The following is a 27,807-nucleotide window of genomic DNA, read 5'->3' on the forward strand; positions in this document are numbered from 1 at the left end:
GATTTGTGGGAGGTTATCGTCGATTAAATCACCTAACTGTTCCTTACAGATATCCAGTCCCACACATTCACGACTTGCTGAACTCCTTTTGCGGTAAGTCGAATTTCAGTACCATTTATTTACAAAGAGATTGAATACACACACACACACACACATTTATTTACAAAGAGATTCAGATTACCATCAAATTCCTGTAGAACCAAGTGACATACCTTAGACGGCAGACCCCGTTCGGACTATTTCAGTTCACAAGAATGCAGTTCGGGCTTTGTAACGCTGGACATCTTTGATCTTAAATGAAGTCCTCCAAAATTTATCTGACATCTTCGGAATTCCCTGAAATTTGCGGAACTTTCGTTAAATTCTTGGAAATTGTATGACATGCTCAAAACCTTTTGAAAGAAAGATTAGTAATTTCCATTTAATTCCACTACCTTATTTGCTTATCCTTGACAGATACGCGTATTTCGTCTACAATGTGCAGACTTCTTCAGTGTCTTGTACTAATAGTCGAGTATTAGTACAATAAACTGAAGAAGTCCGCACATTGTAGACGAAATACGCTTATCTGTCAAGGATAAGCAAATAAGGTAGTGGAATTAAATGGAAATTACTAATCTTTCTCTCTCTCTCTTTATACAGGTATTCCACTAAGACGCCCACATTCATCAGGATACTTCGTGCATATTAATGAGGTTTATTTTTAATTTGAACTTCTAGTAACCCAACGACCATCATAAAAGCGAGTTTCTGGTACCCCTATTTTCTGTTTTGTTTTGATTCTGCGTTCCATTTCACATCGTTCCTTTTCACTTTACTCTATTCCACGTGCTGGATGACGTTTAAGTAATTTTTAGTTTGCACGGCGTGCAGATTAGCGGGCTTCAAATAAAAAAAAAAGTGTTCAGATTAAGAACGGTCAGATTACCGGGGATCCACGGTATTCCAATATGGTAGTGGTAATATGGGCCCGTTAAAATATTATGTACCGAAACAAAGTGGATTTTTTAAATCCCCCACCCCCACGCACTTTTCTTTTACCTAATACATGGTGGTTAACACATTTCCAGATTACCCCCACTCCCTTTTGCGTTGCGTAATATTTTAATGGGCCCTTTCAAAATCGGCGATTTATATAAAAAAAAGACTAGAGTCTCAAAAGGAAGATCAATCGCAATATTCTTAATGGATTTCTTTCTTATTTCCACTCAATGAGCATCCCTTCAACACTTTCTTATTGCAGCAGCTATTTGGTATCAATTGTATTATTATTATCAGTAATATGGCTTTTCTGGTTCGTCATATTCTAACCTCAAAAAAAAATCAGATTGCTTCATGTTCTGGTTATTTTCGCACACTAGTTTTTTGTTTCTTTTGACAGCAAATATCATCGTTTTCTACAAAAGTAGGCCACTCTTTTATTAAAAAAAATAGTGAAGGCAAACCAAATCGCAGTAGGCCCTCGGGATCGAAAAAGCTTTTCGTAGTTTCCTTTTTCGCGTGTAGATGAAATAAGTTGTAAATAATTCTGCTCTTTGTCTTTGTCATCTACAATGGCGTTTCGTTCGTTTTCCTCTCCACTTTCGTTATTCTATTTAAAATATCCCAATCAATGGTCCAAAACTCGCCTGATGGAGGTAGAAAGTTTCAAACTTTCGTTGCACTTCCATCTCTTTCTTCTGCCTGCGCAAAGACTTGCTCCTCTTCTCTACATAGTGTGTATTGATCAATAATACTTGCAATAGCATTGACTTCTAACCGGTTGGTTACTATCATTGTTACGACTAATAAAACCAAGAAGGAAAAAAAAACAACAATACGAAGTTAAGCGGAAAATTTCTGGAGGAAAAAGGCACAGGATACAAAGCATTTCGTTCTCGTTTTACTATAAAAGAATGTTTACATCTTTATTCGCTTAAATTAAATTAAAAATCTTCGTTTGGTAAAAATAAAACAAATCAATAAACATTTTCTGGTTTTCGCATTTTCCAATTAATGGGATCGGGGGGGGGGGGGGGGGGGGGGGTTGGTAGGATTAAAATCTAGCAAAACTAAAAACAAATAAAAGATATATACATTAATTCTACGTCTAGTTACAAAATGGCGACCGCTAAGTTAGAATTTTTTAGACTTGTGTGTCTTTGTAATATTCCACGTACAAAAGTTTTTTTTTAAAGTTAAAATCACAACGCCATCTTTGATCTAAGACTCGCTCGGGGTACTCGTTCTCATCAATCGTTTACACTCTCAGAAACGTCAACTCTAATTGCTTCTTCGTTTTTGCACCCTACTCGTCGGACCTCGTCTCACAGACTGTACAGCTTCGACGGTTCACTGCTGGTGGGCGTCATCAGATCCAGCGGACCACGATTCGATTGGAGGGAAATTGGGGCGGCAACGGGCGTCAAGCCGGTACCGCCATCCATCAGACTATCAAAGTTGAAGAAGCCGTTCGACGGCGTCGAGATACCGATGCCGGCATCTGCGGTGATGTTACGCAACGGGAAGGCGGTGGACGCTTTCACATCCAAGCTGGCCGGCCGTGCCGGTCGCCCATTGATGGCGGTGGTAGGGAGCATCAGTCGCGGAAGATTCACACTGGTTAAGACGGGCGTGATGGTCGTTGGCGTGGGGGTGTCCAAGCTGTCGCTGAGTGCGTTGGAGAGGATCAATCTGAAGAGAAGGTACAGAAAGTTGGAAGTTAGTGAATGCTTTGTTTGTTTACTGTTTGGGTTGGGACTTACTTTTTCGCTGGTGGTTGCTCGGGATGTTCTTCCGGTTCGGCTTTGATTTTCATCGGAAGAATGACCTTGAGATCCGTTGCCAAGTGCTGTTGTTGGATCAACTCGACGGGTTTCCGCTCCACCGGGCTGTGGCGACCATGGAAACGACAGTGTTCCTTGTGGGTCTCGAGCAGGAACTCCAGGTCTTCCTTTTCGTTTAGGAGTTGTTTGATTTCATCCTGAAGCGCTTGCTTCTTCTTTTCCAGCAGATCGGTTTCGTCTACGAGCTCGTTGGTGTGATCCTCCCGTCGCCGACGGCATCGTGCCGCGGCCTGTTTGTTCCGTTCGCGGCGCACAGCGCGCTTTTGTTCTTCTTCGGGCGAGAGGTTATTGGCTTTGGCGGGACGGCGGCCGCCCATGTTGCGACGGGAAGTGCCAGGCGCTCCAGCGTTCTGGCCGGCTTGCTTTCGGTTGCCACCGGAGGCACCCTGTTGCATCGCATGGGATGGAGTCAGGGCAGCCAGATTGGCAACGCCACCGCATACGGTTGCCGCCATCAGTCGTGGCTGAGAGACGGTCGCTTCTCGCTCGTACGAAGTGCTCGACGATTTGGAGTCCAAGTCCTCCGATATGACTGGCGGGGGTGTCACCTGCCAGGAGTTGTTCGAAACGTCCGAACTCATCGATTCGCGGCTGTTTTCCTGGTCCTGACTGTGGTCCTCGAACTGGAACGGTGGCGGAACGAACCCGGCCTGGCACGGAATGTTGCTGGAGGTATCGTTGGTCAGTTCCATAAACGTCTGTTCGATGTTCTTGAGCGTGGTGGGCGTCAGCGTGGGGGTCGTTTTCGTCGGGACGCCACTGTGTATGCCATCGAACGAGGCGAACTGGAATGGGAATAGAGAGAGAGAGAGAAAGAGAGAAGGGTTGAATTGGTTTGTTCGAGGTGGTTGTGGATGGTTTTTTTTTAAGCCCTGAATCAATACCTGATTCATAAATAGTTCCTTTGCTAGAAAGCTGGCAATTTCACAGGCATCCATTGTGCGTAGGTTTCTTATCTATAATAGTTATCGGTCAATTTGATTTGCATGAGGATAGCAAGAGAGTGGAGGACATTCCACAGCTTGAACTTGCCGGAGGAAGTCACGTGTTTGAGACGCATTAGGACGGCACAGACAGGTATGTTGCATGTTGATGTTGCAACAATAAGGGAAGCCGTATTAGGGACCCCCTTCCCCAAAGAGAACGCTCGGTCTGTGGTGGAAGTAACCGTTTATCACATTTCTTGGAGAACTGCAACAAAGTACGCAGCTAGTTTTAACTCACCAATATGAGTGGTTTGATTTGAGAGTACTCTTGGTTTGTTTTGATTTCGTTTGACAGCAGGTGCGCTTGCTGCTAGTTTGGCTTGTAAATCAAAGTGAATCGGAAGTGTTTCTGATGCAGTTATAGACATGAGAGCAGTTGAATTTTACGTTTGTTGGAAAGACAGTGATGAGAAAGTTTAATCCGGATGCTGTTCCCGTTGCAAAGAAAGTGAAGTTGTGCTGGAATTGAGTGAGTAGTAAGTTGTAAGACGAACAGTGGAGGTGTTTTGTTTTCTATTTTTGGAAAGGAGTGAGACAGCTTTACTCTGCAACCTGAGTTTCTTTTTTGCAGCGAGTAACTCAATGTACCTCAAAATTTAATCTACATTCAACGATGCTTCTGTTTACCCCCCGGATTACTCCGTTTACCGCCTTCACATATTAGGCGTCGGACTTGTTTGTAAACAAAATATGCTCAGATCGGCTATTGAAGGGATGAGAATTCCAGAACTTATCCAGAGAGACGGATCGAACGATGCTGGGAAAGCTTCCAAAGGGGGCCTCCGTCGCCAGTGCATGGGTGTTAAGGCTTCTCTGTGCCGATTGGTTGCTGCTGCTGCTTTTACTGTTTTGGAAGAGCTTTTTGGCAACCCGGATTCCTTCCGTTTGGAGTGAACATACGACCAGAAACTTTTCGGGTTTGTGCGAAGATTCGCTTCCGTGCGTCTCACGTGTCGATTTTAAAGAAAATGATTGTATTTTCAATAGCGATAGCGAAATTGAACAGTCGTATGGAGTACGGTGAACGAGAGTTGCAGTACTTTCGGAGGTTAGTTGAGCGTTGACGCTTTAGCGTCCGCAGGTGTGGGTTCGACCACGGAGGCTTTTGCGAGGGTCATCGTACTACTGGGACAATGCGGAAAATAGCATCTTCTAGCACCGTTCCGGATAAATCTACAGCATCATTGAATGACACGACGAGAGCGGAATGGTCAGCATCTAGACCGATCTGAGGCTCGATCGGCAAAGAAGTAGAAGCAACCGGTGGAAACTAACGGAAATCAAATGGCTCACTACTTGACTAACCTATTGGTCCCAAGCAAACGATTAACGTACTCCATTCTAGTCGAAATTCTAGTACTATACTGTGTTTGTTTTGATTCGCTATGAAAGTTTGACAGATAAAATGAGAGGTTCGTGGATTTCCTAGGTTTCGAGGGGTGCATCGATTAGCATTAGACCGAAGATAGTACCAGAGCTGAGCCAAAAAGTTGAGCACGTTTCTTCGGGACCTTCTGGTCTTAGAGTTACCTCTATGGTAGAAGTGCTTGGTATTCCGAAATCATTTGCCAGGACAAGATCTAGCAAACGTCCATTTCGGTTCGGAAAAGTGTTTACTTGAGTAAAACCGTGTAAGTTGAATCAGTTCAAACGAGCACAGCAAGCCACCGGTATATGCGATAGCAGTGGGTCAATGAATGGTGTGCCGCAGTCGGTGAAGTGCCACTGCAAACCAGTTTGATTAGTCAAATAGGAGAGCGGGGACTCAATCGAGCCTAACGATGCCACATGCTCACGGATGATCGTCGGGAGGCGCATAGACAACGCCTATACTAGGAATGTTTTGTGTAAATTCCACGACAATGCAGAGCTGATCCAGTAGACTGGAGATGGGCGAGGTACTTAGGTAGCTGGCTAGTCTCGTTGAGACAGCAATCAAGTTGCGATGAATAGATCCGGCAGTACGATCAAATCATATTCAGCCTCCACAACAGCCAAGACAAACGAGTCGATTTTAGTTCTTAGTCCACGCACTGATAATAAATCCGGAGGCCATTTGAAAGGAGATCCCGGGAGCTGGAAACCGAAGGAAATTGAGGTACCGATCGCAATCATACTCGTCTGGAGTGAGAAAGCAAATGATAGTGATTTTGCTCACTGAGCTATGTGAGTTACTTGAGGTGCCTCAAAAGCAACTCTGAAATTGCTCATGATTAGGAGCTGTCTTGCCCCTTGATGTTTGGTGAAGAAAGTGATTTACGTAAAGTGTGACTTGGTCTCCTTCGGGAGGAGACTAAATCTAGTTCTAGAGAAGTGCGGATGCTGCTTAAATTGACAAGGATACGTAAATTCCCCTATTTGGAATAGGGCTCCCGATGTCAATCCTACAAGATCTGGAACAACAGGCAGGTGTTAGAAACAAAAATTTTGTAAACATTGCTGAGCAAGCGGTCAGATCATCCATTCGAGGAAGGGATTAAAAGTAATCCAAGTTGGAGCTTACTACCACAATGGAATTGTTAAATCTAAAGAGGCTGAATTTCTTAAGAGACGACATGTCAAAATTAGATCGATTATCTGTCAAAGTCATAGAAAAAGTTATTTCAATCGAGCAGAAGACTTGTCAAATGGTTAAGATGTCGCCTCTTTACCCAAATTCAGTATCTTTGGTTAAATCCAGCCTTTTATTTTTTTTATTTTCAGCAAATTTGAGTGTGACTCACGCAAGATGTATACAGATCTTAGTAGAGGTGAGAACCTTGTTTTCGTGCATGTAAATTCATAGTATTTTGACAGTTCCTACATGAATAAGTACTCAATGTTTACAGTAATACAGATGGAGAGGGATCGGCATATCTATGATTCTATTTAAAACCATATAGATTTTATTTAAAACCATATCGAATCTTCAAAAGTTGGACTATGGGGTACGCTTGCATTTCAGAAGAGCCACTACGATCTTGGGATTCCCATTTGTCGTCGATCGCCTGCTGTCAAATAAGTGAGCTGTTGTTATAGCTGGTCAACAACTTGTAAGCCAAACATAACCTCCGCTTGTCCATCTAGCCGTGAAGACTATGATTTGAATCAAATCAAGTGCAAATCAACTACGTTACAATGTGTGACTACACTATGACACTAAATCAAGTGGCTGACGCGTCGCTTGCTAGATTAGAGAAAGTGTGACAATTTAATGTTTTGCTCTCCGACTGCTTTGTTTGCTCGCTCACCATAGCCACACTCACACACGCACACTTGATTGTCAGTGCAGCAAGGCAAAGATCTTAATCCTAGTGGGTTGCTCTTCGCCTGCCGCCCGCTTCGTTCTAATGGGAGCGTTATTTTTATGCGTGATTCGTTTCAAAACGTTTTTTTTTTCTACTTCGCCATCAGGTAATATCCCACTTTTTTATTTTCTGTGCAATAATGCAAACACCCTCAAACACGGATCTTTCTCGCTGCATCTTCTTGCCAAAACAAATATTTACACTAATTTTCGCTTGATTTATGTCTTTTGGAAACCGGATCAACTAGACCGGACAATCCTTCGTTCAGCTTTCCTCCGATTGTTGTCGTTGTTGTTGTTTGGCGATTTAATTCAGTACACCTTCACGAACGCCTTTGGTCACCTATTGGAGGAAGCGTTTCGCTTAATTTGGACACGATTTGACAGCGAAAAAAAACTAAGCTAACTTTACGAGATTACGTCATCCGCTGTTTTTTTTTTTGGGATTCTCAAATTTACTGTGACGAGGATAACTGGCTTCGCGGTGTCTCGGTCTCTTTAAACAAACTAGGAAGCGCAAGTTTTCTTTTACTTCGGGTTCGGTGACGGATTTCTTTGCGGTTCGTTTTTTCCCTACATTAACCGTTTGGTTGGTTCGTTTGATTTTCGTATGTTCGGCGGAAACGTGCAACAAATTAGCGCGACTTTTCTCGATTTGCCGCGGTGCGATCAGCTGGTCTTCAAGGGCACGTTTTTCACCACACGAAAAATTCGTCGTTCGTTCGATTGGATAAAATTTTTAAAAAACTTAAAAAAGGAAATATCAACGCGCTTCGCTCGCCGCGGACGATGGATTAGATCGAATGTGTGGTTTGCCCGATTTTCCGCGTATTCAGGATCGCGCTTGCGGAATTTCGTCCAATCACACGGCGCGCGACGCGTTGGATGTCGTTTTCGTAACTGAGAATATCGGACGTCGGGAAAAGCTGCCTTTTGGGAAAAGTTGGCGAATTTCCCACTTCGGATTTTCGCCGCTCGCTCTCAGCGCGCTCGCTCGGTGCTGGGGATCATCGAGAGGGGTTGTATTTGTGCGATGGTTTCTGAGAATTTGACCCTAAAAATAGCCGGTTTGCCGTAGTATAATCTCTGCTGAGTAGAAGTAAACATGCTTTCGGGTGGAGAATTGTAGTGTGCCGTATGTTTGTAAACATAGAGCATTTTGAACAAGTCATGTTAATGTTTTAATTGCCGGTGTCACAGACAACAGCAGACTGTCCGCTTGTACAGCTGAGTGGATCCTGGTGAGGCTGGGTTTGCGCGTGTTATCTGTGCAAGCTAGCTATCAAGACGCGCAGCGTTGATTGACCGTAGGATGCGAGGTGTATTTTTAGAGAGCGCAAAATTCTTGCACATTCTTTGCTCGCGTTTTCTATTTTGCGCTGTGTGCTTCTTTTTGTACTTTCGATTGCTGATGCGACGAAATGGATGTCAGCTGGTTTTGTTTACAAATTTCGGAACCCAAATTGGGTATAATTGACCCTTATCTAATCAGTTTCTGCTTCAACGTGTATTGGGCTGTCATGTTTTGCCAAGGTTGCTAAAGGGGTGGGAACTTGGAACATTTTTTTTTAATTCGTCTGTTCAGCTAAAAAACATCTAAAATTTCACAAATCACAGATTGCATCATACACGATAGTTTCCCAAGCAAGATTCACCAACCGAACCAGACCCGACTGATAATGAGCAAAAACAACAGCGTCTCAATTTAGTACATGAAACCTCGGCGGAACGCTCTTTGCTCCTTCGATTCGGACGAATCACTCATATATGATTATAAATACAAATGATTCATTTGGTCGTTCTAGAGCTACTCGCCTGCTGCCTGATACGGGGAGCTGAGCTGAACCAAACCGCACGGTTTTCTGTGATTACACGGCGACGGCGACCTTATCATCATCATTTGACTGTTTGCTGACGCGCAAAATACACTCAGTCATTACTAGTAGAGAGCTGCACGATAAGTCCTACCATATAGACCGGTAATTTGTGACGCCTCTCTCGTCGCCATTATCGCATATTTGATGGTGATTTTTTTCCTTCTTATTTGTTTTTTCGTTAAATCCATGTTTCATTTCAATTCCAGTGGGCGTATGGACAATCGGAATTGCTATCGGCGTCGATAAGTTTCCGGTCATAAACTGACCGCATGACCATTTTCTCCGAACCTGCGTGTGGATGGAGGAGGGAAATACCCGCTCGCTCTGTCTCTCGACAGGAAAGTGCACTCTTGTTTTCCTCTTGGCGGCCCAAGTTAAGCGATACTGTGTGTGGGCATCACCATGAAAGGCACGTACCATATTGACAGAGCTGCATGACGTTCGGCCATGTCGTAAACGCTATCGCAAAGGTCAGTTTTACGTCTGCTTTTTCTTCTTTCTAGGAAAAAGCTGCAATATGTTGTTATCAGAGCTTCGCCGCAGGGATCGTCCATTATCTTTGTTTACATGAATTCTTGTAATTCCACCGAAGGCGGAAATTTACCCAAATTCCAACGGAAATTAACCAAACTCGAAGCATGCCCGGCGCAAAAGACCATCGAATGATTTAATCAGGATACAGAAGAACTGAAATGAGGAAGTGTCTTGCAGAGTGCGTTCCACTTGGTCGCTCTCGGTCGGCAGTCAAGTTGGCGCTGGTCTTCTGGTCCGGCTGGTTTCGATCAATTATTGCACTGTAAACAAACCGCTGTCAGCCTGCGAGGCGGGTTCTATTTTCGCAATTAGCCGTTTTCAACAAGCTCGTTTTTCGTCTTCTCGGTAATGAAGCTGAGTAGCATCGGTCGGTAGCTGCTGCCAAAAGTACTGAATTTCTCTCGAAAACATAAATATGAACGCGTTTCGGAGAAGCGATCTTTTTTTTTTTTTTGGTTTTGGCCGGTGTCCAATGTCGGGAAAACCCCCGTGCCATAACTCGCATGAAATCGTGAGACGATGAATGTACAACACAGTCTACTTGGTGCTGTGCACGAAATTTAGAGGTCAGTGGCGGGGAAGCATAACAGAAGCGAAGTCGTCGACGAAGGAAAAACCGTTGTTGGAGGATGTGGCGGCTTCTGTTGATAGTCCGTTTTGAAGCACAGTCGTATTATTGGAGGTAATCCATAGGCGATGCAGTTTGGAGTAAATTTATACGAAAGGTTTTGCAATTCAATTTTACAGGTGGAAATTGTTCGGTTGGATGGCAATAATTCTTCCTAATGGAATTGGCAATAGCGGAAATCAACGAAGTTACTGAAGACGAATGGAAATCTTTGGTGAGTTTAACACAATCGATGTGAACCTTCTTTTTTTTTCAGAGTAGTGACCATTAATGAATAATCGCCAATGAGTGAAAACACCAAGGGGTAGGTCACTCCGCACACCAATCTTTGATCATCTTTTTGCTCAGTGTGCAGTGTATATTTGACAACCCGGTATTTCTGACAGCTGGAATGTTTTGGTTTGCAATCGCAAGGATAACATCGGTCTAGCAGCCGGCTCCGGTGGTGTAATGGTAAGCGTAACTGCTTTCTTAACCCAGTGGGTCTGGGTTCAATCCCAGCCGAGGTCGGTGGGATTTTTCTAAGGCATAACAATCTCTGGTCACGTCTTCCTTCGGAAGGGAAGTAGAACCGTTGGTCCCGGCCCATGTGTGTTTGAATGGGTGCGATATCCTACGCAGGCGTGGAAACTGCCGTCCTGCAAATTCGATTGGCGTCAATGGATGGCAATCGATATCCGGCGGTGATTGGCACCAGATTTCGGAATAGAGACCGACGTTAAATAAAGGAAATAAGAAGAAGTGAAGGAGAAATGCATTGTCGAAAAATACTAGGAAGGGGCAACCGCAACCTCATGGGAACTAATGGGACCTGGTTTTACACTGAACGAAAACATCCGCGATACTTCGTTCGATTGTTGCATTGCTCGAGCCCTTTAACAATATGCTTTTGAATTAAGAATGATTGCCTTATGGTTGAATTCGTCATCAACTGATGAGCATCCTTGGATGATGTGGTAAAGAAAGACATGTCAAGAGTTAGATGGAAAGGCAACGAATGTGATGATCTTCTTCATCCACGAGGATTTACTGCATTTGATTCGTGTAAAAGAAACGGCTAAGGAAATTGGGAGCACTCTGGAAGAAATCTACACCAAGAAGTCGGTTTCGTCGCAAACGCTTATTCGCAAGCAACTCGCAAAGCTGATAATGGTCGAAGATGCATCAAGCAAGGACCATTTCGACGAGATAATTCGGAAACTGAAGTCAGCAGGAGCAAAGCTAGAACTTCCGGGATCCTACGACCCGTTAGAGAACATTGATGAAGAGAATGAAAGATGATGCCGTTCGAAATTCTTGGCAGAAGAAATGAAGAAATCTGACGCACAACGAGGAGCCCTCAGCGTTTGTCGGAATCAAACAGAAGCCACGGAAGTTCACAGGTAAATGCAATCGGTGTAACAAGAAAGGACACCTGGCTAAGGACGGCAGAAGCAAGATTCATGCGGAAGCGAATGCAGCAAGTGGCGGAAAGGCTGTGGCGTTCATGGGTGGTAGGTAATCTGATAGCGGCGATCAAAGAAAAGTTCCTTCAAGCTGGACTCAGGAGCTAGTGACCATCCGGTGAACCAGAAGGGATATTTCGAATCTCTTGAAAGGATGAAGAATCCCGTCAGCGAACCTTCTATCTGTGAAAAAGCTGACTAGAGCTGGATTCAAGGTGTTGTTTGGAGAAAAATCGGCTGAGATGAACCACAATGGTGAGATTGTAGGTATGCATCCTCTGAAAGGCGATTTCTACAAGCTAGACGTTTACCTGTAGCATGCAACTGCTGGCAATGTTGATTTGTGGCACCGCAGGCTAGGTCACCTCGGGATACAAAATCTGCGTAAACTAACGGCAATGATATCAGGTATGACCATGGAACAAGGTAAACGTGATTTTTGTGATGTTGTGTTCTCGGGAGGCAGTGCCGAGAACCATTCAACGGCACACGAGTAAGATCTGAAAGACCGTTAGTACACGGGCACTCCGATGTTTCTTCGGGTGGTTCTCGGTAAAGTCGGTAAGTCAGAGGTATTCGAGAAGTTTCGAAACTATGAAGCGATGGTTTCAGCTGGAACGGGCCACCGAATCTCGAAGCTTACCGTGGATCAGGGCAGAGAATGCTGCTCAAAGGACCAGGCACGATTCTATTCCGAGAAGGGTATCCAGATAGAACCAACTGTTGCATACACTCCACAACAACAGAATGGAGTCTCCGAGAAATTCAATCGGACGTTAATCGAGAAAGTTCGTATGATGCTGATCGAGTCCAAGGCTACGAAACGTACCCTAGCAACACGCTTGTCACTGAACAATTGAGTTTACTTATTCCAGTCACAATTAAGTTGCTGCAACTTATTTAGATGGAAGTGTGCTGCTTGGGTATGTGGAATGAAGCTGATCTAGCTGGGGTCTATCTCATGAACCGAAGTCCGACCAATGCTATTTCGGAAAGCAAGACTCCTATCGAGATGTTGGCGAATCAGAAGCCTGATATGTCTTGAATTTATCGGAACTTACCCTTACAGATCTTTAATCTTGCCCAAAAGTCCGAACTATTCTGAAGTTTCCGAACTTCTGAGAAGTTTCTGCAGTTTTCCTGAAGTCGCTAAGGAACCGCAATAAAATTCTGAAAGCATTCCTGAAGTTCCGGGGAAGTTGAAAAAACTGAAGGTAGAAAACAGAAGAACCTTTCGAACGAAGCCAGAAGAAGCTTCCAAGGGAAATAGCTTTACGAAAAGAATCGGAAAATATCATACAGGGTAAGGCGGTTGAAAATTCCTAGGGAAGATTAAAGACATTTCAGGAAGTTGAAAAGTTAACATTTTGATGGACTTATTTGTTCATTGAATAAAGCTGGGTTTAGACTAGGCAAGTCAAATGATCAACTCAGTTGAATTCAATTGGCTTGAAAAGTTGCACCTGGTTCAACTTTTTTCAATTCAAGTGAGTTGATCAAGTCATTTGAATGGCATGGTTTACACGTTCAATTCGCGTTCAAGTCAGTTGAAATCAACTGACTTCCTCTGTCTAAACCCAGCTTAAAAATATTTCCCGATATTAATTGTTGGTGAAAGGCTTTCGTTAGTTGAGCCGAGCTGCCAAGTTGAAAATTGGTTGAGGGATACACCGATTGTTTATTTTCATCAAAATCGTTTAGCAACTTTCCAAATTGTTCATCCATGAGCCCCTCGAAATGGACTCAGCACTGTCAGAAATGACGTTTGACTTCGATTTAGGTGGGCTAGAGCCCACTTAAAGATAGCCCAACGAGTGAAATTCGCCTGTGGTATAAATACACTGTAAAAGCAACTTCAGGAAAACGATTGGTAATACATGATGCATTTTCGAAAACATCCAATCACATTTTATATTTTGAGTTAATTTCTTTCCGCTATAACAATCGATCACAAACGACTAATTTCCTTTGTTTTTTTATTGCAGAGAAATCATCCGACTGAAGTTCAACAAATGGAACTCATCCGACCGTGATCGTTGCAGCAACAGCAGAAGGAACCAATTTCAATCATTTTTAATTACATTCTGCTGAGGCACTACTAGTAGTAGTAGCAGCACTAGTACCGGTAGGTACAAGTCTACTTCCACTGCCCTGCAGCAGCAGCTGCAGCAACACTAGGCGGATGAAACAAAGAACGTAAGTAAATACGTCGTTTAGGAGAGCGCTGACATTTCCTTATTGAAAACTGCCGCCCGCCAAGATACGGTTACAACAACAACAACAACAACAAATTGACAGTGGCGACCGATCACCATATTCGGACGGTGAAACAAATCGAAAGTTGGAACACGTGCAGCCCCATTTTGCTGCGACACTTTGCCTGCCAGCGCTGTGAAACAATGGGCTACATGAATGACGACCATAAACGATTATGTTTATGCCGCCTCTAGGTTCTAGAACTGTCAGAGCACTGCTCCGCACACGCTCGGAACGCGTTCGAACGTGTTCTAGACGGCGTGCGTGCGTGCGACGACGAGGTGAAACGAGGGGTCCTCTCCAGGTATCGATCCGAGCAGCGGTCGTGGCCTGCTAAGTTTAGGTACAAAGCCAACTGCGAGACGCGCAACTGGCGACGGCGGCGTGCGCCATAAAACCAAACAAACACACTAAAATTTCGCAATTTCATGACATACTTTGTGGGGCGTCTCTGTCTGTCTCTCTCTATCTCTCGTTGGTTCGGCGCACTTCGTTGCTGGTTGAGCTGCTGTTGCTCGCTAGCTAGGGTGCCGCCGCCGTTTATGAAGTGCAACTCTCGTGGCGATGCCTTACAGTTTGCCATATATTTATTCCGATTCCGAGCCGGCCGAATCGACCGTGAACCACACCACCAAAAACGATAAAGCAGCAGTGACGGTGGCGGTGGCGATGTGTGCAAATAAATTCCTAACGACGAGATTGTATATCGCACATACAAAAAAAAAGTCCGTCCGTCGCCATTATGGCACTCCGTCGTAAAGCCCCCCCGCTTTGGTTGTAAGGACAAATGGGTTGCCACAATTTGCCGTTTTTTTTCTTTTCTCGAATAATCTTTTATCGTTGACCATTTGACCTTCTTGAAAACTTCCATTCGTCAAATTGTGTGCGCGTACAAATCGCAATCCCTCCCGACTTTCAGGTGTTCCTTTGTGTTCAAACCAGACACGCCCTGACGGGATGGTCTCGCATTCGAAATGCCATTTGCTTGTTTTGCGTGACAATCACGCAAAATTAGCGCCTCCCTGTTGATTGTTGAAACGGTGAAAGCGCCCCCACTTCTACCACGGAGTCATCAATTGAATCGTCCTTGTGTGTGTCTGTCTGTCTATCTGTCTGTTTGCGCTTCGCTATCTGATCACCCTATCAGTGAAACTATATATGTAAACAAAGAACTCTCATGGATAAACAGTGATTTCTTTATTCCATGTACCTGCTATCGTAGTAGGCCCGCAAAACAAAGTATCGATGCCCTCGGCCGCGACCGCTGCTCGCAGACAACGGAATTTGCCTCTCCTTTGAACAGAGGACTGTATTTAGGAACTGTATCCGGTTTGTGTTTGTCGCGGTTTCCCTTTCGTCTTCGCCTTCTTCTTCAACGCTACTTAAATCAGACGATACAAGTCAAAATCTTCACTGCGCACATATGGTCCTCGGTCTGTCCGTCTGTCTGCTTGTCTTTGTGTGACACAGAAATCGAAACAAAATGTAAATAAGCGCTTTTATACTTTTGAAGTATAGTAATATGACAGTATAGTAGCCGTTGTAGCGCAACAATAACAAAAACACGTTTTAGCGACGTCATTCGCACGTCGTCGTCGTCGTTGGTTTCCTTCACACGGTTCGGTTAAGCTGGCTGAATGGCTTAATGAACGCTCAATTGAATGCCTGCCTGCCTGCCTGCCTGCCTTGCCTATCGTGTGTTTCTTCTTGTCTCGCGGTTCGAGGTGGAGGACAAACCGGAATCTCTGATGGCGTTTTTCCCCCTCCCACACAACGTCTCGCGATTGCTTGTTCGCTCGCCGAAATGGGCAGTAGGTGAACAGGGCAGGATCATCGGGCGGCAGCAGCAGGAGGCGTTGGGATGCTCCGAGGCCGTCATTGCGTCATTAAATGTTATGCGAGGGTTGCCATTCGAATCGATCGATCGAAGTTCTTCGCTATTGACAAATTTTGCAACTCATTTAGGGTAATATTTGGGCAAAATTAGTCTGAAATTCGTTTAGTATGTAAAGCATCAGGAAATGTCAAAAATCAATACATATTTTCAGTCCAAGTGGTCAACATTTTCAGTCATTATCCCAAGTTGTTTGTTTACTCTTGCCAAAACGTGATTTTTCAACTCATATTACCATAAGAATAGCTGGTTTTGTCAAAACAAGACAATTCTAATCGATTGTTTTTCTTGCTTGTTTCAGCCTTCAAACGATAGGGAAGTTGACGGAACAAAATTGGATTGTGGATGTATTCTTCGTTAAGGCCTGTATGGAGATCGAATCTTTTTCGCTTACGTTACGCTCGCGAAAAGTTGACGTTACGAGAAAGAGCGTATTTGTCAGATTTTCGTTGCACCTGAGGTGTAAACTGATCGATTTCGCTTCACGAGAACTGTGAACTGCCAAAAGAGGAAATTGGAAAAAGTTCCAAGTGATTTTTCACTTGCTTCAAATTTCTTCGCTTCGATTCGTATACTACGCTATAGTTGGAAAATCACGAGCAATGATCCGGAGACGATCTTCCAATCGCTGATTGGGCCAATAAGGATGCTTCTTACACCGATCCGGAGCGGGAAGAAGCTGAGGATGTCATTGGCGAAATGCTACGAGGGACTGCCTTATTATCAAGAAATAATATAGCTTTCTTTATACCGGAAGAGAGCGAAGGTACGAGATAGAAAATAACTAGATAGACTATGCTTTTATGAAACGCATTTCTTGACAGCTACAAGATCTCTTTTGAATTCGAATCCAACCGCAGAAGAGGTAAGTCAAATAGGGAAAATTACGTCAATCTAAGCAGCGTCCGCACTTCTATGAGCAATTTCTCAGCGTCACGCACACATATGACGTGTTTGTTTGTTTACATGTATCTGCTGCTTGCTACTCTATCCATTCCAATCGACAGCATTGTCCAAAACGGGTTGAAAACGTTTTTACAATGCTCTAAACTTCTCAGGTGAGTGTGACTATTGTCGACAGCCTCTTTTTCTTCGGAAACCTTTCCATTTGAACTGCGTGTCACATTGAAGCTGAAAGGCTAAGCAATCATTTACATACATTCAGCGAAGTTTTTTTGGTGAGAAAATACAGCGAAATTAACGTTCAAATTTTGCTTGCCGAAAACAGTCGCCGGAATATTTTCTTGCAATTTATTTTACCAATCATTTGTGGAAGAAAGGGTCATCCTTGCAACAAGAGACTACAAGAGCAAGGTAGGAGCAGCTGAACAAAGGATTGGAACAAATCATTCAATAATTTTACACAACAAATTCTTGAATTATAGACGTAAATTCCACAAAGCTTGAAAATTAGCGAACAGGACTAATGTCGCCCTAAAGTGTCAAGCAATTTTCAGTCCTTAAAGCTTAGAAGGGTCAACGCTAACGCTAAAACTTAGAAGGGTCAACAGTCTCGGCCACTAAAATAACTTTTGCGCAGAGACTACTTTCTGCCCTTAAATTCCAGAACAAAGGCCTCTCATCCCCATTGCACAAACCCGATTGCGCAGTAATTTTTTTTTTATCTTATCAGTCCACGCTCTGGCAAGCAGTGTACTTTCTGTGCCAATCCAGCAACGGGGAAGACTCGAAAATACACATTTGCAAACCCCTTTTCCATCCACCATACAAACAACGAAGACGGCGACGACGATTTGCACTCGTACGACTTGACGTGACACGCCGCACCGCCGTACTCCTCCTTCGCTCCACCCGCGGATCTCGTTAACTTCAATAATTTTCAACAATAGCGCTGATGTCATGTTTTATATTTCATTACACACTTGCATACACCCAACAGCGCGCCGTCGATATACTCGCGCTGTATTTGCCGACATTCCACTCGGATTTGCCAGTGTATAGAACTCGGAGGGGGTGCCTTCTTCACGGGGTCCCGTCCGTAAGCTACAATTATGGACTGCCAGTCCGTTGTGATGCGGTGGAACTATTTTTGCCTAGAAATTACAACCTTTCTGCTAAAGGTATTTCACCAGGAACTGGTCACTTACAATTTTGCTAATCGGGGTCAGCGGTGTCAGCGGTTGATGGTTCATATTATACGAGTTAAGGTAGACATCGTTGAACAGCACGGCATTGTCGTCCCTCGTCATCTGGCCGGCCTGGTTTTCCTGCTCCTCCTCCTTTTGATCCAGGTAATCAATGGTTGTCACCTTGCGCCACAACTTTATCATTCACACTCAAATCACAGTCACTTTGTCGTCCGTAATAGTAAAATCCCCCGAAACAGGTTCTTCGAACCTTCCGGAACTTCGGCAACCGTTTGCAAGGTCACACGTTTCACTTAACACTCCTCGTGCATTCGGGTAAACACGCTTCGCGTTCCGGTTCTTCAGTTCTTCCAAAAAATCCAACTCGAAACACTTGTTTTTTTTTCTTCCTTCTATCCGTCTAAGTGCCACAGGTTCAAATTTACACTGTAACTCGCTTACAACAATCACGGCGTTATTTTTTTCTACGGTGCTATCCGGTCTGACCTAGTCGGCACACGATTTCAAGTTTAACTGAAGGTATGCGTCATCATTGCTTTGGTTTTATATTGCTCCATGCTTACGGTTCACGCTCCCGCTCTCAATAAGCGCTCGCTCTCCTTCCTTTTCGCTGTTTTCCTACCACAGTTCTCTTCCTTCTGCTGAGAGAGCACTCCTTCTCTCGCGTGAGCGAGAGAGAACCAATTCAAAAAGCATATGTGTATCGAAATAGCAGCAGTGCTGGGAATTCCCCAGTCAAGATCTGCTTGCTTAAAACCATAGTGGCAGACGTCGCCATCACACTTCCTTTCTTCCTTCCGCTACGGCATCACTCGCTCCCTCGTTTGCGCTAAGTTCTCAATTTCCAAGAAATATCGATGAGATGATCGGCTATATTTGCAGAGTGTGCTATGTCGCGCCGTCAGAGCCTTCAACACCTCCTCATCCTCCCTTGGTTCAAGCCGCCGTCTGTTTTTTTTTTCTTCGGTCGTTTATTTCGTATTCCTATGACACGGTGATGCTGCCGTTGCTGCAGCATCAGTATTCGGCATTATGATGAACTTTAACTGCAAACCGAATGTGCCAAAAGCACGTGCCCGGCCCGGTACTGCGGCATTCCGGAGAAGCTCAAATTCTTGTTTCTGCAATCGGAAACGTCACGCGCGTCGAACCAGGGGGTTTGGATCTTTGATTCGATTTCGGGGGATGGGGATTTTGCGCTCTCTTTCTCTTTTTATAGAGTGTATTGTTGTGAGATTAGATGCAGAAAGGTCGGACGTGTTGTCCCATACTCGAGATGTGTTAAATTAGCTTGGGCTCTGGGGTTTTTAATTATTATGTGGGGTGCGGCGCAAAGTGACCTTGTTGACCTGGCCGTCTAGAATTTATCAAATTATTATCCCAAGTTGTTCAAGGATTGTTTTCAATATTTGTGAGTACTTCAAGCCTTGCAGTATGGTTCTCTGAGGTGGCCTCAAATGCTGAAAAAGGATTTTTATTTCAAAAATTTATTCTTATTCAATTAATCAATTAAGAACCCAGCACTAATGACGTTCATGTATTCCTATCTTTTACAGCTGCTTTGATAATCCGGTGTTGTTTATTGTTATTTTCTTTATAGGAGGGAAAAGCACACACAAGTGGCCACAAAACCTCATCATTTCAGAATCAACAGATAACATTGAATCCTACAAGTATATTTGCTTGAAGCTTGAAACTGAAGTTCTGCCCGACAAGAACTCATCAGCACGAGACTCCTCGAATTGTGTCTCTGAGTCGGCGCACTACTAGGCAACTGGAGAGGCTACGTGGACTAAAGGGCACTCAAGCTTTCAAATGAACTGAAACACAGAGTGGATCAACTTAAACACTGTATTTCTCCAAATTAACGATGCATGGTGTGGATTGTGTGGTGTGGTCGATTTTCTGGCACATACCTTTGATGACGATGACGACTGCAGTCCAGCGAACGCTCGCTGCAGTTCCAGAACGATTCCGTCGATGGCGGACGCGGTAAGGCCGATCTTGTCGCTGAGACTTCGGAACAATTCCGACGATGGCGGATGATACAAGGCTGACCTTGTAGGAAAGATGGCCGTACTAGTGTAGAGGTAACTCTAAGACCAGAAGGTCCCGAACAAACGTGTTCAACTTTTTGGCTCAGCTCTGGTACTCTATTTGGTCCCAAGCTAATCGATGCACCCCTCGAAACATAGGAAAATCCACGAACCCCTCATTTTATCTGTCATCAACTTTCATAGCGAATCAAAACAAACATAGTGTAGTACTAGGATTTCGACTACAATGGGGCACGTTAATCAATTTACTTGGGACCAATAGGCTAGTCAAGTAGTGAGCCAATCTAAAATTGTTAGTTTCCACCGGTTGGTACTAGTGATTAGTCTACCGATGACTGCAGTTAGATGGAGTTCGGAGTAGCGCGTCTACCGTACGTCGGCTGTAGTGCGATAGCGGATGACCTTAGAGCCGTCACTGTAGGGTCATCAAATTACAGCGACTTTCATAACTGAAAGGATCACTCTATGGTAGCCAACGAAGAGCAAACCGTACAAATCTTCGCTGATTGGCCTCAATACGATTCACCCCGTTGCTGTAAAATCGAGCCCATACTACGGAGCAGTACTCTAATGTAGAGCGGACTAGCGAATAATAGAGCAACATTAAGCCATGCTGTTGGGGCCTCCCTTAGCTCAGTCGGTAAAGGCGCAGCTACAAAGCAAGACCATGGCTGGGTTCGATTCCCGGTCCGGTCTAGGAATTTTTTGGGTTGGAAAATTTCTCGACTTCCCTGGGCATAGAAGTATGATTGGACTTGCCACACAATTATACCAATGCAAAAATGGTACAGGCATCGAAAGCTCTCAATCAATAACTGTGGAAGTGCATCTATGTAGAACACTAAGTTGAGAGCACGCAATAAGCTAAATATGCGATATGCAATAAGCTTGAAATGCTAAGAAGAAGCAGAAGAAGAAGTAAGCCATGCTGTGGCATTTGCGCTCAAAACCACCTCCAAATGTGCTGTGGATGAAGCTATGGCGTCCAAATGTGCCAACTGTGGTGGTGCTCACCAAGGATCCGACAAGCAGTGCCCTAAACGGGAGGATTTCAAGCGCATCCGAAAACAGGCGTCCACCAACAATGAACCAGGACGAAGGAAGGATAAGGCCCCAGCTTTCAGGGCGGAAGACTTTCCGCTTCTTCACGCACAAGCGAATTCGCGGGTGCGATCCACTTCCCCTCAAGAAAGCTCTGGATTTTCTGCTGGACAAAGCTCTCCACCCCTGGATTCTGGAGGCAATCAATAATGCAAAACAATAACCTCGATCTGTTCTCAGCGAATGAACTGATGGAAATGTTTGTCAACATGACCGGTGCTCTACGTAAGTGCCGCAATAATCCCGAACAGATCCAAGTGCTCGGTAAGTTCATCATCCAGTATGGTGTCTAAACCGCTAACTATCGCTATCTGGAGCGCTTGCTCTGTAAGAGACTTCCTCCGCAAGCACACCATCGACGTGGGTCTTCTAACCGACACCTATCTAAAGGTCCGGCGAAAGCTTCTGGTTGCCTGACCACAACATTATCCGCTTTGATCGCACCAACTCCAGGGGGAGGGGTGTGTAGCGGTGATCGTCAGGAAGGAAATAAAGTTCTGCACCCTGCTACACATCTGCACTTCTATCATCGAAGCCACACTAACGGCTAGTAGGCAGAATCACTCAATAGAAACGTCCGGTTTATCGCTGCTTACTGCCCACGCCAGTGTACCGCAAGCAACGGGCTAGGAAATCCAATTCAAGAACGACCTGACCGCCATCACTCGTACTAGCTCCCGATTCATCGTTGAGAGCGAGCTGAATGCCCGCCATGAAGCTTGGCGGAACTACCAGCGGAACCGGAACGGATGTCTATTGTTCGACCACACAGTTTTCGGTGGGTAATCCCTCCACGCTGGACTGTTTCCTGTCGAACATCGGACTATCCAAGCCGGAGGCACACAACGATCTCAGCTCCGACCACCAACCGGAAGTCGGTGTCAACGTGGTTCCAGCTAGAAGCTGCCTGCGTGAAGAATACCACCATGTCAACTGGGTACAGCACGGACAAATGGTGGACAGCAACATCGAAGAAAATCCGCCGCTCGCCACAGTAGTTGACATCGCCCGGGCGTTGGAAGGACTCCAACAGGCATATCCGTGACTGACGAGGCGTGTGTTTGACAAGTTCATGTGAGGGGTAAGTTTGTTGCTATTGATTCCCACACCCAATTACTGATTCGCTTGAAAAATGTGCGTAGACGCCAGTTCCAGAGGACTGAATATCGTGTTGTCCAGAATCTGGACGACTGATTTAGAGCGTTCTGGAAGGTATCCAAGGTCTTGAAAATTCTTCCCAAACCCGTTCCACCTCTCAGAGACGAAAATGATGACGATCGGCTCTTAACTACCCTACAGGAGAAAGCAAATACGATCGGCGAGAGCATGTTGCTTCATCGCATTTGCTTGGCTCGACTATCCAAAGTCCGCTCGAAGATTAGGTTGCGCAGAGTGTTCAAAACCTAGATGCCTCCCCTTGTGTCGTGCCCTCACAGTACGACATATTTGCTCAGCACTGAAATGCACTGGCTTTCGGGTTTGACGGCATATTCAACATAATCTTAAAGAGACTCAGCATGAAAGTGCAGTCTCTTTTGACCGCTATCTTCAACATATGCTTGGAGCTGCAGGGCTGGAAAGCGTTTGCATAGCAACTTGAGCAAAGGGATGCCAGATGATTTTTTCAAAAGTCAAAAAATATGTCTGTATTTGTCTGTACACTAGAAAAAATCGCCTTATTGGTGATTACGTATTTCCCACATGTATTTTGGGTATAAAATTGCTCACCACACACTAAACTGAATAAATAAGTATTTTTGAAACTTAAAAAGTTCGTTTTAGTGTATTTTTCTTCCAAATTTTATTTTTAGTAGTATACGAAGTAAAAACTTAAAAAGCATATTGCTGTTTAAAATCACGAGATTTAAAAAGACTTTTTGAATTTTCGGTGCGCACAATCTGAATTTAAGATGCATGACCAAGCAGGAAATAGATTATGGTGATGAACAAATCTTTCTTCTCCGTCGTCGTGTGCTACAAAAGAGAAGAACTTAAACGTCGAAAAAGTCAGGTTCGTAATCAGTAACACAAAGTCTGCCAGGTGCTTGCACCATTAAGAAACGTACCATTATCATAACAAGATGCACACATTCGAAAATAATTTGTTTATTTTATGTTACATATGTTTCATGAACCAATTGGTGAAAATCTTTACTAAATCTGTATTAATTTTCAAATATCTGTATAATGTCTGTAAACTGTATTGGGTCTGTACGAGACTTGAAAAATCTGTATAATACAGACATATCTGTATATCTGGCCCCGCTGTTGTGCATGCATCTTACAACACTTGACAAAGAGTGTGCGGTTCTCCCCAGAGACGATGTTATATAAGAGACGCGCGGAGAGAATAAAAGTAAATCTGGTTGCACGGCCAACTAATTTCTTTTTCTGCAAGGTTTGGCAACCCACAATTTTGCGTTTACTTCAAGTGACTTTTAATGTGAGCGACTGTCGTCTGCTTCAGCATCACGTTAAAATGAATAATTTTTAACCGTATCGGTAGTATCGCTATTCAATAGAAGTATTTGAAGACTCAATTTTTGACTAATCTGAGTGAAACCAAATATACCACATTGGAGGGTATATTCTACAGAGCGTTGCACAAAATTATTCAATCTGCGATTGTAGCTTCCTATCATGTAAGAGTGAAATCTCTCTTATGAAGTCTTTCTCAAATTTTACTATCTTTAAAAATTACACCGATCTTTGTAACAGAGCCTATGTAGATGTATTTCGTTGTGCTGGAGCAAATATTTCGTGAGAACATGACGAGAATTCAGCTGGTGAATAGCAATAATATTCCGTGCCGACTTTCACTTTTCATACGCAAACTTAATTATAATTATTTAAATTTCAACAGTTAACCAGCGTCTGGCCGAAAATCTCCTTTATAAAGACAACAAACCTCAAACATTGAATTCAACCCCAATCTCAAAACTTCCCACGCTTTTCTTCGAGAAGCGCTCGTGTTTATTTACATTGCTCGATTGGAACTGCGTTCGGTTCGATTGGAACCTTTGGCTTCAGTCTACGCGCGTATCTTATTCAACATCGTCTCTGGTTCTCCCATTTGCTTCGCACACTCTTTTCCAATTCCAACTAATCTTTGAGAAAGCGATCCACACAATGAGCGGTACACTCCGTGCGGCGCAGGGAGCGAATATAATACAACAAGCGCTCATGTCTTCTTTGAGTTCTTTGCAGACTTTGGTTTGCTAACACATCAGAGCATGCTTTGATAAGCAATTTGTATATAGTAGGTAAGGTGTATATAGTAGTTGTAGGTTAGGTGTAGTTGTAAATAGTAGTTATAAGCATGCTTGGCATGCACAGTTGTACACACCAACTGCTCATTTGTTAATAACTTTTCACTCAGTTGATGAAATTTGTTTTTCTTTAAAGTAATTGATAGATAAGGATCATAGTTTACTATAGATATGCAAAGAGTAGGTAAATCTTGACATTTGAATCAACACCAATGAATTTTACACTTAAAGTCCGAGATGTGCAGTGAGCTTTTCTCACTTCATTTTTGCAACGCAAAAACAAATACAATTTATTACTAGAATTTAAATCTACTTTTACGTATCTATAACAAGCTTAAACTCTATTCTATCAACTGCTTCAAACCAAGGGGGGAGGTGGCTGTCAAATACGAACAATCGTCGCCTACCTCGCATAACTGGTTCCAAATGTAAACAAGCCATAAGAAACCTACAGCGTTTGTTTACGTTTGGAACCAGTTTCATACACGAATGATCAGTAGGCTGATTTGACAGCACGTCCCCCCCCCCCATTCAAACAGAACTATGTTTCGTCAACTGTGTGCACGCTAACTCCAAAGTACCCATAAATGAGTAAAATTTTACTCATTTCGTAGAAAAGTGGCTGAACTCATGAAATGAGTAAAACCGACTTTACTCATTAATGAGTATTCGACTAGTACGTCATGCAATGGGTATTTTTTACCCTTAATGTCTTTTTTTTTAATGAATAAAAAGTACCCATTTATTACCTTTAGGGTTTTTTAAAAATTAAAAATAGTACCCATTTTTATCGCTCCATTATTAACAATAATAAATACGACAGAGTTCAACTTAAGGTCAACAAAACTTTTTCTTTATTAGAATAAAGAAGTATTAGAACATTAAACACTCCAAAGCATTAACAAAAATAGGGTACACGACGTTAGGCATACGGTCGTTAGGCATACGGACGCTAGGCATAATGTACGATAGGCATAATGGACGTTGGGCATAATGGACGTTGGGCATAATAGACGTTAGGCATAATCTACCCGATAAATTCCAGAAGGATGATAATGGGGACTGTCTATTGATTGCTGACTTCGGTGACAATAATGAAAGAGCCTTAAGTTTTGGAACTCATGAAAACTTGCGACGTCTTGGACAGGCAAAGTATCTGTTCATGGAAGTATCGCTCCCTCACATTAGCAGATGGTTCCGCTAGTTTTCATTCTGATTACTACAAAAACAGAATCGTTGTATCAAAAAGTATGGCAGGAAATCTTGGAAGCAGCACGTATGTTTTTATGTTATTGAATGAAAATCACAGAATTCACCATTCTTTATTTCATGAGCTGTTCTTTGGCATCATATTTTATTCAACCTTAGCTGTTTTTTGTTATTGAATGAAAAATCACAGAATTCACCATTCTTTATTTCATGAGCTGTTCTTTGAGGAAAACCTTTTCTTCTTTGACAATTCCAATGTGTGTGTAAGAATATATTACAAAAAATCTGTGATTTTTTTATTTCTAGATGCGATTGATTTCAAGATATATTCAAAACTATGCTGCGTTTTCATTGCCAGATTATTTAATCACTATTGCTAATAACCTTGGATCTAAGTAAATATGTAGCTGCGTCACTTATGATATGATAAATAATGGCTTATAACTGTGCTTATTAACTTGTATCATTTTTTATTCAACGCTTATCCTAATTTAAGCATTGTTTACCATGCTCGAAATAGGTTTCTAGAGTTGCACAGCAGCAAGGTATTTTATGCCTAACGTCTTTTATGCCGAGCGTATATTATGCCAAACGTCCATTATACCTAATGACTTTATGCCTAACGTATTTATGCCTTATGGGATACACTCAAAAAAATATCAACCTCTTGTGCTTAGATGGTTCCACAGTCCAAATATCATCGACTGCTGCGGAAATAGAAGTATTTTTTGGAAACTGGACTGCCTGTAACATCACAGAGCATTCGGAAACAGGACAAGCGAATTCTGTCAAATATCGTATACCCCAAGTAGCCACCAAGCCCGCTAATTACCCGATAATCGCCCTTTTTGCGATATAAGGTAAATATAGGGTTTCCTAACTTTATATCACTCGTATAGCAGCATTATATAGCAAAAAGGGCGATTAACGGGCTTGTTGGTTATTTGGGACGAATATCAGATAGATAAATTTTAACGAAAAATATTCGTACCTTCCAGTTTTTTGGATTGAATGTTGCACTTTCGCACTGTCCTTTTATCTCGCTTCTGCGCTTCAAAAATGGCGTCACTTTTGCACTGAATCACTAATGATTATTTCTAACCCATTTTAACTACAAGAAGCTAATTTCAAAAATGAATCAAAACTACCCGCTTTTCATTTTTTTTAAATACCCTTTTTTTGACAGTTCGGAATGATTTATATGCTTTAAGATTAGCTATGTAATTTCATCCTAACTTGGAACGGCTTATAATTTCCCGGATTTTTTGCTGATGGGGGCGGGGCACAGTAAGCGCTCCATTGCATAATTCGATAAAGTAGTGTAAATTAATGTTACTATGATGCACTACAGTTTGCAATACATGCATGAATGTTTCGTTCAGCAATCAACAACACTGATAGTAGCATTGTTTTTCTTTCAAAATTTGAATTGGTCTAAACAAGTTACGGTCATATCTCCGGAACCAGACATCTAATCGGAATAAACTTTTGATAAGGTGCTATCGGAGCTACGCTATCGCCGGTTACGCTATCGCCGAGAAAAGTGATTGAGTAACGGTACATACACACACAAACATTTTCTGATTTCGTCGATCTGAGCCGACTGGTATATGCCACTTAGATTGAAAACGTGTTTTTCAAGTGATATTATCATAGAGGTAACTCTAAGACCAGAAGGTCCCGAACAAACGAGCTCAACTTTTTGGCTCAGTTCTGGTACTATCTTCGGTCCCAACATAATCGATGCACCCCTCGAAACATAAGAAAATCTACGAATACCTCATTTGATCTGTTAAACTTTCATAGCGAATCAAAACAATTATGGCGTAGTACTGGAATTTATACTAGAATGGGGTACGTTAATCGATTTGCTTGGGACCAATAGGCTAGTCAAGTAGTGAGCCAATTTAAAATCATTAGTTTCGAATTGATTGTTGATATTATTGCCTTTCGGAACACCGAGAAAGGCAAAAACATTCAACTAGATTAGCAGCTTAGATTCCAGAGGATATCTTCCACGCTTTCCGAAACAAAAACGTTTCCCCATTGACCGCTTGCCAACTATCCTGTGGCCTATGTGTGTGGGTCAACACCATCACGAGCACGTTTCCTGCCATCATCATCACGTCACCAGACAGCAATCGGGGTGCTACGCGATGCGGTCGTGTGTATGGTTTAGTTCTTTTCTATCGATTTTTCCCACCAGCCAGGCGTCAACTGGTGCCAAAAGTCTGTCGGTACTCTTTCCTGGCCTTCCTGTATACAGTGTGCCCGCACAGGGTAGGGTTCGCCTATGTGTATCTGGAACTCCTTATTTTCCTACTGAGCTTTT

At 43.2% G+C, this 27,807-nt stretch overlaps 1 protein-coding gene across 3 annotated transcripts in view; it reads right to left on the bottom strand.

The window, feature by feature from the left end:
• Positions 1-1,230: 1,230 nt before the first annotated feature.
• kay (transcription factor kayak) overlaps positions 1,231-27,807 on the bottom strand; it is a 64,901-nt gene continuing 38,324 nt past the window's right edge. The window contains exons 1-4 of one of the 3 annotated variants that reach the window (XM_065229330.1): positions 7,300-8,003; positions 3,710-3,781; positions 2,745-3,610; positions 1,231-2,673 (exon numbers count right to left, since the gene is read on the bottom strand). In XM_065229330.1, the coding sequence (XP_065085402.1) occupies positions 2,307-2,673; positions 2,745-3,610; positions 3,710-3,763 (1,287 nt within the window). In that variant the 5' untranslated portion in view covers positions 3,764-3,781; positions 7,300-8,003 and the 3' untranslated portion in view covers positions 1,231-2,306. Of the gene's footprint in view, positions 2,674-2,744; positions 3,611-3,709; positions 3,782-7,299; positions 8,004-17,839; positions 18,324-27,807 lie in introns of those variants that run through there. The other 2 variants (XM_065229329.1, XM_065229328.1) reach the window with 2 other exon arrangements.

The sequence above is a fragment of the Ochlerotatus camptorhynchus genome, unplaced genomic scaffold (assembly GCF_037179485.1).
Source record: "Ochlerotatus camptorhynchus isolate MF236.1 unplaced genomic scaffold, CSIRO-AGI_Acam_v1.1 ptg000313l, whole genome shotgun sequence".
NCBI classification, from domain to species: Eukaryota; Metazoa; Arthropoda; class Insecta; order Diptera; family Culicidae; genus Ochlerotatus; species Ochlerotatus camptorhynchus.